The sequence below is a fragment of the Megalops cyprinoides genome, chromosome 8 (assembly GCF_013368585.1).
Source record: "Megalops cyprinoides isolate fMegCyp1 chromosome 8, fMegCyp1.pri, whole genome shotgun sequence".
NCBI lineage: Eukaryota > Metazoa > Chordata > Actinopteri > Elopiformes > Megalopidae > Megalops > Megalops cyprinoides.
In genome coordinates, this window is record NC_050590.1 from 11,477,754 (window position 1) to 11,494,174 (window position 16,421).

Below are 16,421 nucleotides of genomic sequence, written 5' to 3' on the forward strand. Positions count from 1 at the left end.
GTGAAAGCTCTACAGACTGTTCAGCCCTGTATTCAAGGTTCTGTGGCCATTGAAAACATTTGCGGAACAATACCTCTACAAGACGTTTGCATGATATATCATAAAATTAGTATTCCATTAGATTTTTTAAACAAATGCAAGCATGTTTGGCAATGCAAGCAAACTTATTTCCTCTTCGCTGACATGAAGAACTGCTCTTTAGAAAACACACTAACAAACTCTTTGAAGTGAGTACCATAAATAAACCCATGTGGCTAACTCAATGTAATTAAAAATACCGCTTTTGAAAACCCTGCCTAAACCACAATGACCATCATGATGAAGCTGCTACACTGAGGCTATTGCATCATTCTTTCTCCTGAAGCCATTGATCATTCAGCTCATGTTGAGTTCCTACACCCTTAACCTCAGTTATTTGTGACCAGATGTTGGTGCAAATGCTGGTGCATTGGTTATAATGAAAGTATGGCATGCTCCACTACCTAAGGAGTTATGAATGTGTCTGCCACCAAAATGGGATTGCTGATATGGCATGGGCCATTTTAAAGACAGTGACCAAACATGATTAACTGACTGCAGCTTTGATGTGTGTTTCTTTTGTTGTCATAGAGACCTGCCATGCGGTATGTCAGGGCACGGGTGGTGACTGCCTATGGGACATACTGCTGTATGGAACGTATTGGGAACACTAGGTCGTAAAGTCGTATCAGGGGCTCACAATGTGAATGCCAAAGTACAATGCCCTCTAAAACCGAATGTCGCCAAGCAAAGGGTAAGGAATGCAGTTCCCATTCATTATGAAGTCTCAGGAAGCATGACATACGACGTAAACAACGGCGATGCCCTGATCGGGCAATTGCATTTTTTTGCGGAAGCGCTATCTGTGCGTCATTAATCTGCGATACTCTATTTTAGTTGTCCCCGAATATTTGTGTTAACGTAGGCAGTGGGATCAGGCATATGGCTAATGTTTACATCCCAGATGACAATACATGATAAACACATCGATGTGCTTGAGTCAGCCTCAGATCTTTTGTTGAGAAATTCGAAACCCTGACCTTCACACAGTCTCCAGAAGATAAATTTTGAACAACGAAAGCAGCGACAGGGGGCGCAGCAAGTTATTTTTCTCTCAACCGCTCCCATGGCTTTGAGGCGCTCAAGAAAGTACTATCCAGAATGCGGGGGACCGAGAGGACCGCAAGTGGAAGGAGTACCTTACAAGAACCTTTACCCATACTCACTTTGGAATTTTGGAAAATAACTATAGTTGTTAAATTGTGCGTTGCCTGCATTTATTTTAAACGCCTAGACTTCTTGGTTTCAGTTGGATTAATAAGGAAATTAAGTCCTGCACGTTACTTTACACTTCAAGTCACCACTTTGCAACTCGGTTGAAGTAGAAGACATCAGGTTTGCGACCACAGCAGCGCACACTCACTCAACCCTTAAAGGTAGTATTGTAAACTCGCCTGAACTATCTTTTCACATTTACCTTTTTAATAAATTTTTTTTGTTTTCAGTGTGAAATAGCAGTGCCAATGATTATGCCTGAACAGCTAAAAATGGTTTGAGACTTCAACTATTGCTGTTACTACCAATATTATTACCGCAACTACTACTAGTAAATAATAATAATAATAATAATAATAATAATAATAGATTAGTCTATTATTATTATATGCTTAGTGATTTTATTTTAAATGTCACAAATATGGGTTTATTTTGGGTGTTATAAGTTTGCATAAGTGAAATAAGTGGACTCATTTGCTCGTCCGCTGTGACTTTTGCTGTCACTGATTGCTATCCTTTTAAATGCACTATTTCAAGTGTTAAGCAGCACTTAACAAAAAAGAAAAAAGAAAAGCATGCACTCAACCACGACTCTCATGTTTAGGCAATGGATATGTCTGTCTCTTTGGTCTGCGATGCTTGTATACTCAAGGGATGGACGTAATTTTTTTGGCAATCAATTATCATGTGTCTCTTTCATTCTGATGCGCTTCTCCATATTCAAATATAACAATACCACGAAACTGCACCAGCTCGTTTGTGCGTTTCTGTGGAATTCCTCTTGTCGCTTATCCTCACAGCGAGTTTTTCGGTTGTCGTTACACAAGCCCATATTTACGTACTGTATGTTAATCATTACAATGATAAATTTAACAGCAGAGGTGCCGTGGGTTCTGGATGCTGGCAGTAGCAGTGATTATAGAGGATGAACTGAATACAGGCTGCCATTTTCCAGACTGTCAAGTCGGCCAATAAATACAAATTCATTTTTCAACGAAACAGCCAGCACGGGATACTGAAATGAATTTCAAGATAAACGTGGAGATTGTGAAAGTGGCCTTGTTGGTGTACTGGTGGTAGTGTTAGCAGTGCTTGTACTAATATCCTACCTCCCAGGCCAGAGTTTATAACAAAAAATATGGACTTCAGTCATAAAATCGATTTCCAATGTGAGAGACAGTTGCTTTGCTTCTAATGGAACTTGATTGCTTGTTTTATTTGTTTATTTATTCATGGAGTTTTCTTTTTGCATTCATATATGTCTTGCATTACACAGCCTGCAAACGTTTCTCCCTCAGCCCTGGAAATCTTTTCAACATTGCCATGAGCAGCTGCATTACAAAACATTGCGTTCCAGACATGCATTGTCAACGTACTGTACATACACAAATTTGTGAATGTATCTATTCACCAAGAATTGCACACATCTTACTATAAGTCATTATACCTTACACCTCTTGCCAATCAGTTCCCCTTCTGGCTTTCCCCACATTTATACGTCTTTGCAGCCCTACATTCTCCCAGCATGCTTCGGGGCAAATGCATGGAATTCTGTTCTGTATCTTGTTTGTACATCTTGTAATGACATATTCTTTGGTAAGAAGATAAGGTGTATTAAATCGTAAACCTTTGTGCTATTTGTGTAAAGGCAAGACTTCAGTAACATTTTTCTGTGTATCTCCTTTTGACTGTAGAAGTGGCTTTCTGTCTTGGTTACACAGATGTTTTTGTGTTGTACACATTTATTTAATTCTGAGAGAATGCAGCTCTAGAAGATAGTAAACATACACATGGAATAGTGCCTCACATCCAATGCCTGAATGTGGACTACTATTTCAATGGGTGGGACATCACCAGAATTAGGAGGTCAGAAGTCATAGTATCAGGTCAAGTGGACAAAGCTAGGTTGTTTTCCTCATGAGTGAAGCCTTTGTATAAGGACTAATGAGAACAATAAAAAGGCAGCAATGAAGACACCTATGCACAAGTCACATATGCCCACTGGCAGTGAAAGCACCCAGTGGGGGTCCATTGATCAATATGGTTGATTGAAGTTAACCCATTGAAGTTTTGCAGATAATACATGGTTTGTAATCTGCAATGTCTTATGTCTATAAAATATCACATCTTCTATTTAATTTATTTACCTGACAAATAGAAAAAGAGGTTACAATGTGGGTATGTTACTGTTCATTTTCAGGTGTGAGGTTTTTTAACCTTCATTGTGAACCACTGCATCCATGCTCTTGTGGCCCTAAGACACCTGCCCTTTCTTGATGAATCTATAGCTGTAACTGCCTTGTCCCTGTGAATCAATGCTGTTACAATGTGTAACGGATGTGTTAAGATTTGATTAATAATGGTTTCTATGCATTACTCAGGAAGTTTCTCCATGAATAGTCTGCCAGCTATGATAGGACATTCTGCACACATACTGAGGTAAGACAACATCTTTCACTCATTGCAAGAAAAACTTTTAATTTAGAAATGTGTTTTGCTTGATTGCCTCCTATGTTATGTACATATACATACATGTAAGTGCTGCCACAGCCAATGGTGTAAGTTTCTTTAAAAGGCATGGAAGATGCTTTGCCCTGGCTTATATGTCCAATGTCTCCATTCCTAAAAAATTGTTTATATGTGGGGCAGAATTACATTCATTCAAATGGTGTCAACCAACACATACAAAAAATTACATATATGGTTGCAGTCCATGTTTGCGGGTGAACTCTTTCTTTCAGCTGTGTTTGCTGTTAAATTCATCTAATATGTGATGCAAGAATTAGTTAGGTAAAATTACCAAGACACTGTATTATCTCTTATAATGAATTGATGAATATTGTTTGTTCCATGCAGAGTTTCCCTGGTCTTGCTGTTGCTCAGGCTAAACCTACTGGACTGCCAACCCACTACAGAGAACAGGAAGGTGAGGGGGGTTAACAGTATTGACCCTATGGTTTCTCTTTCAATCTTGGTGACAGTAGCACCAAAGCCATTTTAAGAAGAATTTGGTTTGTGTCTGAGGCCACATTTCTCCTTGGTATGCCTGGCAGTGAGGATGTGGTGCACATGAGGTCTTGCTCTATAAGGAAGTTTATAGGGTTATGAACATGTCTTCTAAGCAAATCTGAGCAAAGCCAATTCGTTGAGGATTTGGCTCATTTGAACTTCAGAGAAATGTTTACAGAGTCTGCAGAGTAATTTGCTTTGGCGTGGTGTTTATGTTGGCATGAAATTCGCTAGATATGTAAACTATTATAGGAAAACATGTTTCAGTGAAACCCTCAATTAATTGAACAAAGCCGTATAAAATGAATTTTCAATGAACTTACTGTGCGTAGATAAGTATTCTTTTGTATCTGCAAAATAATGTTCTCAGGAAGGCTGAGGAAAGCATAAATGTGGTCACCCCTCAGGGACACTGGCGGTGAAAGGGCATTGGGGATTGTGCTTTTGAAGAGAAGAGGGGTACAGATGAAGGTGATTCCATCTGTCACACTGTCCCTCCCCTCCCTTAGCCCTCAGAGTGATGAATAGACACAGAGAGAGAGAGAGAGAGAGAGAGAGAGAGCAGGAATACTGTGGGAGATTCAGAGCTGGCCAATCTGGGGGCCTCCCTGGGAACTCCATACCATCTGGTCACTCACTGTTTGTCCGCTGTGGAAGCTCCCCCAGTCAGGCTGTGTGACCCACACCTGACCCTGTGCATGACAGTGGAGTACAGTTACAGAGACTGCCGTGGGGTGACGCGTGGGAGGACACTGGGAATAGCTAGGTATCCGGGCCAGAGAAGGGGAGAAAATCTGAGCATCAGCTGAAGCTTAAGCTCTCTCATATACCATTTTACAGTACTGTAAAAGCTCTTATCTGATTTCTTCTTCATCATTACTGTCATTTGGAGAAGGTTGGACTAATGCAAACAAAACTCTTTTCCAAGATATGCATTTCCCCCACAGCTGCTCAGACAGTGATTTGGTTAGCTCAACCTAGGAAATGGCTCCCTAGTAAGAGAGCTCAGTGTCGCTCCTGAGTGTTGGGAACTTCAGAGAAGGTACCCAGTATGCTGGTTAAATGTAACCAGTTACCGCAAATTAATTAAGGCAAATGATACAATATCCTACATAATGTGACATTTCCACCATATCGTAGAGACAGCTCTGTATTGGAAAATTCTGCAATTCCTTTGTTCTGTGATGTCATTACATGAGGTACACTTGTCAAATTGCTATCTCCCAATTCATAGCTATTATTATATATAAATATTTAGGGTTACATATAATATACCCTAATACTAACTCATACATATATATGTATGTATGTGTCTCATTGACTGCTGTCTGCCCACAGCTCAAACCAGCTTGTCATTTCCCACAGCATGCATCTCAGCCAGTTCTATTTTTTTTTCCTTTAAGTATGGAGAACTTGAAAATGATTGAGCTTCATTGGATTTCACCTGAAATTATAGATGTCATATTGATGATTTATTACCTTTTAAAATTATTTTAGTTTCTTCTGGGGTGATTTTGTACCTGAAATATGTTATATAGCCTTTTTAGTGAGATTTGGACTTCAGCATTGTCTCAGTAATTGTGGTCAGCTGTTGGGAATACAGCCAACTCTTGTGTTTCACTTAACAATACCAGTCTCCCAAGGTCCTCATCAGAGTTTGTGTGTTTATGTAGTAGCACTAAGAGACATTATCATGTGTCTCCATAGGTCCCTCAGGGGACAGAGCCCCAGCAGGCCCCTACAGAAGGAGAAGGCAGAGTGCTGGGTTCCTGGGGTTCCTGGGGGCCCTGGGGAGGCTGCTCCCGCTCCTGTGGCGGAGGGGTGCAGGAGCAGTCCAGACCATGCCTGCCAGCTCACACCCCCCAGGCTGCGTACGCCTCCAGGGCTGCCGCCCTGCCCGCTCACCCCCTGCAGCCTGGCCGCGTGGTGTCCGCCCAGCGCCCCGCTGTCCCTCTGCACCGTGACATGGGACAGCTGCAGCACCCCAACAGCATGCACAAAAGCGGGGAGCTGAGAGGCCAACGGGGATATTTAGCCACTGCACACAGGTACTGTTCGTCTCCCTGCAGGGAAGTTACTTTTCTTCTCGGTGTGAGGCCACAGAGCCGACATCAACAGCACACCAAACTATGTCAGTTCCACATGATTTTTAAATAGGCTTCTGCTCAAAGTCAAAGGCAAAGAGGTCATTTGCATCCAAGACTGTATATAAATATTTAAATATTTATTTGATTCCTTTTTAAGTTGCTGTTTGTTTTGAAATAGTGAGCGTCTCTGTTTTGCCCAGTATCTTTATGATCTCCTTCCTGAGAGCAAGTTATAAAGGGAGTTCAATAAATAGTGCTAACAGTTTATTAATTGGGCTGTTATTGCTGAAAGGTAAGCAGCAAAATATAAAAGCAGCAAAATATAAAATACCTTGTCATTTTTAATGGTCTTCCAAAAAGTATTGATTTTGTCCCCAGCACTCAGTTATATTTAGTGAACTTTTAGCAAAATGAGAGTGTTGCCAAAAAAAAAAACACAAACAAGCTTTTTTTCCTGATGGTCATGACAGCGCCCAGCATGTATTTTATGGGCACGTCCTGTTCTAATGAGACTGTGTGCCTGTGTTCAGGGGGGCTGGTGACAAGCGCATTGCCCCAGGAATGTACGGCTATGGGAAGATGCCATACATTGTGCCACTGAAAACAGACACTGGCCTGGAGATGGGGGTCTCTCAGCCCCGCCGAAAGAGGCAGGCACCACCAGGCTCTCAGTCCCTAGCCCAGCACAGGAGTCAGTGGAACATCTATAGGCAGCAGAACCCCCGGTACAGCTATTACAGCCTCCGTCACCAGAACCGTGAGTCGCAGCTAAGGAGCAGCCCAGCCAGGGTCTTCCCGCACCAGTCCAGTCCAGCATACACTACCCAGCAAGACCTGCAGCCAGACGGCCGGGCTGCCAATACCCAGCCCACCTCCTGTAGAGGAGCCCAGAAGCAGTACAAGATATGCAACACTAATGTAAGAGCTAATGCACTTTACACAGATTTTTTTTTTTTTCCCGCTGCTTGTTTGAGTTTTCTCAATACATCACTTTCTTGATGTGCAGGACTTATTTGTTGTTCATTCATTTTCACTGACTGAGGTTGGATTTCTAAAGACACATTTTTATTTGCATAGACAATTTGATTTTAAGTCTGACTGCATTGGTATAATCTTATCAAAGTGGTTTATGGACCTTGGTTAGGTATGTGTGGCAGTGTTGTACACATTTCAGTCAGATTTGGGAATAAATTACTTATGTTCTTTCAAGAGAGGTAGTTGTTTGCAGTGGGGCTTTTTTTATAGCTGAACGGGTTTCTTTGAAGATTTTGGGAAGATGGCCTTCCTCAGGCAGTGGTAGTAAAAGACAGGAATTGTCCTCCGGGAAGAATCCAGCCTGCATGGTCTCCCTGTGCTTTTCAAATGAGAGAGGTTATCCTTTCCAGGGTCATCTCTCACACTCAGTCACTGTCATGTACCACGCATTATATTTGCCAGGCTGTAAATTATCTTTAACACACTTTATTTCAAGTAGTTAACAAATACAGTACTGCCTAAAGATTTAAAGGTATTGTAAATATTTTAGTTAATAGAAATTGTAATAATTAATGCAACTAATGAACTGATATTTTTTTAATAGATTTATTTTTTTTTGGATTATGGTAAATTTCAACATTGCTGTGATTTTCTTATTACAAGACCACGGTGGTGTACAGAGGACAAAATTGCATACATTATGACTCATGAATGACCTTCTTAAATTGTCTGAGCAATTTATCTGACTACAACTAATAATAAGTCAGAATTACTTGGTAAGTAAGACAGCAACAGGTAGAGGAGAACAAATTTTGACTATATTGGACAAACACTGGCCACATCATTAATTTTATAAATAGAATTTATACCTCTATGACTAAAATTGAGAAATTAGGGTCCACAGGTCTGACACGTGTCTGTTTTATTTTGTACAGTCTTGTCCTCCAGCAAGCCGACATATCAGAGAGGTGCAGTGCTCCTCCTACAACAGCATCCCCTTCATGGGTCGACTATATGAATGGGAGCCTTTCAACGAAGGTGAGATGCAGGTCGCCATGTTCCTCTTACCATCAAGTAAAGACCATCATCCCTCTCTGCTGCTTTGTAATTAGGAGCTGAACTGTGTGATGACGCCATGACATGAGGATGTATTACCTGATTCTAAAGCATTGAGGTATTTTCAGACCCTGTTGAGCTGATTCTAAGTTCTTTTCAGCTTCAGCTGCAGCAGGTATCTAAGCAACCCCACAACACAACATCGCTCCTCGAACAAGCTTTTTATAGACAACAGTAAAAGCTACATTTGTAGCTGAACCTCTTCTCATCTGACACAATATATTTACATTTTTCTATCTGTTGCCAAAGAGGTGGAGCCCACAGATTTATATGTCAGGCAATGAGCACGCATGACTGGATTTTGGCAGGTAAGATGAGGTCAAAGAGTTTGACGGCTATACGGAAGGGCTCCTCCCTCCACCTATTCAGATTCAGACATGAATACATTCAGTTGCCAGAGCTGTGCCTTCAACAGCTGCTCATCTGTAACCCGAGCCCTTACTATAAACCGAATCAAATGAATGCACATTGTGACTTTGAAATGCCATTGATCTTCTGTAATTGGGAGAGTTCCCCAGTAAAGCACCAGGAACCACAGGGAGATGGGACAGCCCTCCTCCAGCATCTCTCCTCCTAGCAAACAGCCCAATCATGCTGGAGGGAGTCTCCTAGACTGGGAAAAGATCCATGCTGGGATCTACACTGGCATCTAACAGGCCATAGCTGCTTGTGTGAAAGTATGTTGTATCTCTTAACTCTGCCTCTGTCAGGATTTATGAGACATTAGGGTCCTTTGGCAAACCTAACCCCTGCATCAAGACCCAAATATCTGGTCTGTGGAGAACCCATCGTACCGCAAGTCATAACTAACCATACTTCAAAACCAATGTTGTTCATGCCATAATACCTCATAATTATAGCATGGCAGATGTGATGTTAGTGGTTAAGCTAGTGTTTGATTTAGTCTTTTTCTACAACATGATATTTGTTCTCTCTCTGTCTGTACTGCAAAGTTTAATATTTCACATTTTTGGTATTTTTTCCACTTCGACAAAACATCCCAAGGGCTCAAAGATAATTGCGTAATTCTTTTGTTGGGGTGTGGAGGACCATTCAGGATATAGAACACAAATCGATATGGTCAATCTGGAGAAGGTATGAACGGCTAGTTAGAGAAACCTGTGGGGTAGTCAGTTGGGGGGGGGGGGGTAATGTGTTGATAGGGAAACCCCATGGCCACAGCACAAAGATTCAATTGACTGAAAACACTGCTGTCACCTGTCACTGTGTTGTAATTCTTCATAGTCATGGGCCTGTTGACCTCCTTAAGACTGTATGGCAGTTGAAACACACACAAATTACATTACAATACTATCATTTAGCAGATGCTTTTATCCAGAGCGACTTACACAGGTTACAATTACATCCAGCTGGATATTTACTGAGGCAATTATGTGTTAAGTACCTTGTCCAAGGGTACAGCAGCAGTGTCCTGTTGGGGAATCAAACCAGCAGCCTTTTGGTTAAGAGCCATACTCCTTACCAGTTCACCACACTACTGCCACAATGCTGTCTCTAATTAACAGCTGCTACCTTACAGTGATAGCTGAGCTTCCTCTGTGTGCTCTGCAGGTGTAAACGGAGCCGCTCAGCTGTGCTCGTTATTTTCTCTCTGTAGATCTCTACTGTGTTCTGTCTGTTAGATCAAGACCTTCACATCAAACATGAGATTCATTCAGTGAGATGCATGGCTACATACATGATCCAGCATATGTGGTTTGGGATGTCATTCTGAAAATGACATAACTTACACTACAGATCTCCACCATTGTGGAAACTGATGGTGATGCATTAATAGGCAGGCTCTGATTTTCACAAATATAGTTGGATGACTGGACGTGATCTATTGAGCTCACCAAAATATTTAGAAAATTTCTTAAATTTCTTTAACATGTCTTAGTAATAATGTAGTTGTAATAATTGTTTATTTATAATATGCACATATACACACGTACGATACATATATGCTGCACACAATTACACTTCAGTTACACTGTAGAGCATTTTATCTTTTATCTCCCACCTTTCTGAATTGAAACATATCACCTCACCTGAGGTTTAATGTGAGACCAGATACAATACTGCACCCTTGTGGTGACTGTAAGAAATATTATTATGTTGCGCACAGAGGGCAGGTAGATGGAGGTGGTCCAGGATCGGTAGCAGTCACAATCGGTAACAGCGTCTTGGCTCTTACAGCTCGGAGTGACCAGCGCTGTCAGCTCAACTGCCGGGCTATTGGTTTCCGTTTCTACGTGCAACAGTCTGAGAAGGTCATTGATGGGACACCTTGCGGTCAGAACGAGTCATCCATCTGTGTAGCGGGGAAATGTCAGGTAGGGCCTGGTTTACTCTTTTTTTGTGTCTTCCGCAGAAAAATATCCTCCCCAGGAAAGTATCATCTCTCCACCGTTTACCCTGGTTTCCACAAAGTCTGCTTTATTGTCATCATATATCACTGTCTTATAAAATGTGAGTAGTCCATAAATACAGATACAGCTTTTTATACTGGTTTGGAAAGCACATTGATGTTTGCTTTACATCGTGTTCCAGGGAATGCCACAGACGCTTGTAAAGCTTACCTAATAGCTCCCAGGATATACTGTATTCTGATTTTAAATGAGATTACAATGCAAAAGACACACTTTGTTGAGTGTTGCTGTGCTATAGTTCCCACCAGAAGAGGTCAGTAGAAAACAGTTACTAATTCTATTGTAAAAGGAGTTATTGAGGCAACAGCAAAGGGTGCCTAGTGGGGTAACCCTGGGGGTAACTAGTGTTGATGACAAATGGAGAAAGCCTGTCTTTCCTGTCTCTTTCCATGTCTTTCCTTTCCTCTCTTGCCCCTGATAGCATTATTCAGAATACCATGGATGCTGAAATAGCTAAGAGATTTAAAAGTATCATTATTATTGTTATTATTGTGAAATGGTATATATGTTTTCATGTGATCATTTTACCATAAATAATAAAGATAAGTGCTTATTTTTTCCCTGCCATTCAATTGAATATGTTTTCCTTTTTTTTTTTTTTGCAAACAACTGTAACTCTGTATCACATTAAGATTTAATCAAGATAAGAGTTCATGTTTAGCTCACATATTTTCCACCTTTAATACCAGTCAGATTTTGAATTATTACTCCGGCCATTTCCCACCAAAATCCCTCCGTCTCATGGAGACTGGGGCAATGGGAACCCCACTCTGAGGCTGCAGTAAAAGGTCTGGGGTGAGATTCTGAGGCAAAATGAATGGAGGGCACATGGGGCTTTCAACTGAGAGGAGGGGCCGGAGGGAAGAACCAGCTCCCTGCAGAGACTATTACAGCCTTCATTCTGGAGCCCATCGTGATGTTCCTAGTCCCCCCGTCAGTCTTGAGCCGCACTCCCAGGCCTAGGCTGTCCTGCCGTTGCTGGCAATGGTGTGCAGAATTCTGCAGAGAGCATGGAAGCCAATTGGATTTATATCCCAGACCAGGGATTTGTGCAGGTCAGGGCATGTCCCACAGTAGCAATGAGATGCTGTCGTAAATTATGCCGGAAGACCAAAGTGCATAGACAATTGGCTACAGAAACATCTGTTGCTCATTCCTTGGACTGAATGCCGATTTCCTGAAGTAAAAGCAAAATGTTTGCTTCTCTCAGAAGTGCATTGTGTACTTTCCTGTGTGGTGTTAGGGCACAATGTGCAGCGTGCTTTGTCTTTGTTATTTCATGTAGAACGAAGCCTGTGTTTATCACAATCACTCGCTTTTAAGGAACTTTCTTAAAATTACCGTACCTCACCACTCAGAGACCTCAAAGGGCTCGTTTATTTCCTGTGATGTAATTGTGTTTTCCACAGAATGGACCTTGGTCAGCATCCTGATTTCATAGCTGTGTTTACGGGCTCTGAGACAGCAGGGGTTCCAGTGCCACTGCTCCCAGTTTGGAGGGAGCTTTGAGAATGAGGATGTGGTTCTGGAAGCAATCATAAACCTCTTTGTTCAGAAGAAGTGCAGCATTTGTTACAGCACACAGTAATACATGTTTGATTATGTACTTTGTGATATGTTTACCACATTTGTGTTAGATGTACCACATACCCGTTTAAATCTATATACAAAATGAAAAAGTCAGGTTTCCCACAGCAATCTAGTGATCTTGGCGGTGTGCCTGCCTCCTCTTCCTCTCAGTTCATCTCTTTGACATTTTAATTTTAGTTCTTGTCCTCTGTGTTTATTGGTGTTAAACTTGAGTGACTTTGTAGGTTGACCCCCACGCAATCCTAAAGGTTGACCCCCCCCCCCCACCCCACCCCACAACCCCCAGAAAATACCTTTTGCTCCTCAAACTTTGCCTTAGCACTGATTTAGTGAGCACAGAGACATACAGCCTGAGTTGATAATGACTAGTTTACCTCACAATTATCATTTAACTTATGTGTCAAATAGGACGTTAACATCAATTTTAACCTTGATTTGTCATGTAAATGTTATTTGTTTGAACAATAAGCCCCTTGGAAAAGTATTTTGTTTCATATTCAAAGTACTCACCAAGTCAGTGGCCCTTACACACTCCTCAGTATGTCAAATCAAATACTTTCCCTGGATTTTCTCATAGAGCAAGTCTAGGTATCATCAGTTTTTTTTCTGAATGGAGTGATTGGGCATGCCAAAATTAACAGTGAGAAAACCCAGAAGTACAACTGGAAACTAGGAAAAGAGAGTAAAACTGATTTGGGCTATAATCAGAAGCTACCACCATCATGTAGGTCCTGAATGTGGAGTGGCTTTGCATGGGCTTAAGGTAGGATGTGACCTGCTGCAATGGCTGCTCCTCCCTGACACCAGTAATGGGAGACCACTCCTCTCCACAACACTGAACACTTTCCCGTCTCACCTTTCACCCTGACTGAAGGTTGCATGCTGGCTGTCTGTGCTGTAAAGAAGATGCATTTCCTTTGACCTCTGCCCCTAATCACATGTTATAACAGTTAAGATGAAAGAGAGAGAGAGAGAGAGAGACAGAGGGAGAGGGGGACAAGAGCAGAGATAATGCTATGCTAAGGAGTGTGGAGTTAGTACTTACATGTGAGATCAATTCACCCAGCATACTCAAATTTACTCCTGTATTTTTTAGACACCTGTTCAATAGCTGTTGTGTGAGGATGATTAATATGACACATTGTATTCTGCTAAATGCACACGCTGGTATAGAATAATATACTCCCCCGTACTAGATTAACATCTTTATGGCACTGAGTCACTGTGAGGCAGGTGGGCAACATCCAGATACAAGGAGCTCAGCAGTTCAACACACAAACTCTGTTCTGGGTGCTCAGTCGTCTTTGAGCACAGGGCAAATTAGTCTTGCTTTTCTTAATGATTTGTCTTCTTCCAGCTGCGCTGCTGTGGCACAAAGTGAGTTGATTCATTCCAATTAGACAACACAACATGGCTGATTAACCAGCACAGTGCAACTGATGAAATAAAAGGCTCTCAGCATGCAGCCAGCATTGCCCCCTCTTCCCTTCTTGAAAAATGAATGGTGCCACGTTTGCAAAGCAACTTCCAGGGTGCAGTCTTGAGACGTTGGGCAGAAGGCCAGTGTGGCCCCTCTTCATCATCAACAGAGGGTCAGTGTTAATCTGGAGCCGTCCCGGGACCCTTGGCAGACAGGGTGGTGTGATTTGCCCCCTCCAGCTGTGATGTTTGATTGTCTAATTGTCAAACACAACAGCGCCATGAGGTCCACAGCTTCTTGTTGAGCCATGCTGGCAGAGGGCAGCGATGTAACTCAAAAATTCTAGGAATTCCTGAGCGCGCGTATTCTGGGAGAACCAAAGGACAGGCAGAGTACCTGGGTGAGTGAATAGCCTTTTCAAATGGGAGCTGAAGTGCTCTTTATTGTGGCTGTTTGTGGAGCTCTTGGTTTTTGTGTTGGGATGGGGGCTGCTGAGCATCGAGTGTGTACAGTTGTCTGGCTATGTCTCTGTGTCCCATGGTCTGTAATACTGTTATATCTAAATAATATATACTAAGAGAATCAGTTAATGTTGTACTTTTGGAACTTTTTTCTGTGCTATCCAGTGTTCAGTTGTTGAGGTGCTGTTACTGGCACTGCATCTTAAGATGTTCTGACTGAGCTCTCACTTTCATTCATTCATATGCCTGAAGACAAGGCTCTTTGAGTAGAGTTGAGCCTAAATGTAACAGGACAAAGTAAAACCTTGCTAACTCTACTTAAGTGTACTGTTTTGTGTAAATATGTAATGCACAGTACATTCAACTGTTGCCGCCTCCTACATTTTAGTCAGAAAAGAATAGTCTTATGTTACCTGAACTGTTTCCCTACAGAAGTTTTTCAACAATGGTAGCACGTCACCCAGTCATGAATAATGTTTCTGAAAGCCTTGAAAGAATCCATGAACAAAGTATGATTCATTCATGTGAAAGAGCTATATTTTAGGAAAACCCAGATTTGAGCCATAGAAAACACAGAATGCAGTCATACTGTGTTTCAGATATAGACCCAGAGCTCCATTTGTGAGGAAACTCCTTCTACCCAAAGGAAGTGCACACCACTGAATGAGAGGCCTGAATGAGAGTGAAACTGATTTGGGGAGGATGCTTATTTGCAGTATCGTAGTAATCTGTGCGCTGAAGATCATTGAGATAATGGATTTTTCTAGAAAGAGTGCTGAAATCAACAAAAGAATAAACCCCTTAACACTGTTTTGAGAGGAGTAAAGGGTTTATAGAGTGAGATTGCTCTTGTGAACCCACCTTTAAAACATATATTTTAGAACTGAAATGACCTCAGAAGTGACGAAGAAGAATTGATGTAACAGCTTTGCTGCGTCCAGCATAATCCCATCTCTGAAGGAGCCAGACACATGCTCCTGTGCTCTTTTTTTCCTTGTCAGAAGCTTTCTTTGGCTGTGGAATTCTCCTCCTGCTCTTCCATGCATCTCTCTGTGCCAGTATTTAGTCCCAGAGCTCATATCCATTATGTGTTTAAGTGCAGGTATTCCAGCAGCGGTCCCACCATGGACTCTGCTTCTTGGCCTCTCCCTGCACAGTGTGTGCAGCTGACCGCGCCCACGGGCCCGGGTGGCCTCCGCTCCTCTCTGCCAGGCTCACCCCAGCACAGCCAGGGCTTTCAACCCCTTCAGTCATTGCTGCAGTAAGCGTCCCCAGGACTTGGTTAAATATGTGGATGAGAGCTCTGAAACACGGCTGGCATGGACAGATCAGAGCCCCCTGCTTTCACTACCAGTGACGAGCACCCAGCATGTGGTCATTTACTACAGATAAAGGGGACTTTTTTTTTTTTTTCAACAGGACCCTGTCATCAGAAATTCGACAAGCCACCAGAAAGCCATAAATTATTTGCAGGGAAACAAAAGGTACATGAGGTGAATGATATATGACTTTTTCCTCACTGTCAGCTGCAGCGGTAAAGGCTTGTTCCATGGCAGAGGTGGCAGAAGGATAGAGTGAGGAAGGGGCAACAGCAGCATTTATGCAGTGGATGAGGATGAGTGATTTTTTTTTTTCCATTTCCTGGTGGAATTTGGGATAATCTCATTGTGATGTGATTTTAAATGTTTCTGTTTTGATGTTTATTCTTTCCAGAAGAAGCCAATAAGCTCTTTTTTTTTAGTTTATCTTTTTTGAGTATCTTACCTGAGAGATCTCATTTGTCACCTCTGGACTCTTGGAGTCAGCAAGGGATGACATATTGCTATAATGTCTGCAGTGGATGAGTCCCTAAACATAATAACATGGATCATATTTAAGCCTCCCGTTGTGAATTGATGTATAGTGACTTTTTTGGAGGAAAAAAGGATGAGTCTTAGTTTGACAGTTCGGACAGAAAGCAGGTCGTTATTCTTAATGGACCATTCTTTTGAAATAGCAATAATTACTTTTTATATAATTACTCAGACCAGCACGTAAG

At 41.9% G+C, this 16,421-nt stretch overlaps 1 protein-coding gene across 1 annotated transcript in view; it reads left to right on the forward strand.

Moving 5' to 3' along the window:
* The first annotated feature begins 755 nt into the window (after positions 1–755).
* LOC118782279 (thrombospondin type-1 domain-containing protein 4-like) overlaps positions 756–16,421 on the forward strand; it is a 40,728-nt gene continuing 25,062 nt past the window's right edge. The window contains exons 1-6 of the mRNA XM_036535588.1: positions 756–772; positions 4,150–4,219; positions 6,010–6,350; positions 6,920–7,307; positions 8,300–8,402; positions 10,680–10,816. Of these exons, the coding sequence (XP_036391481.1) occupies positions 756–772; positions 4,150–4,219; positions 6,010–6,350; positions 6,920–7,307; positions 8,300–8,402; positions 10,680–10,816 (1,056 nt within the window). The remainder of the gene's footprint in view (positions 773–4,149; positions 4,220–6,009; positions 6,351–6,919; positions 7,308–8,299; positions 8,403–10,679; positions 10,817–16,421) is intronic.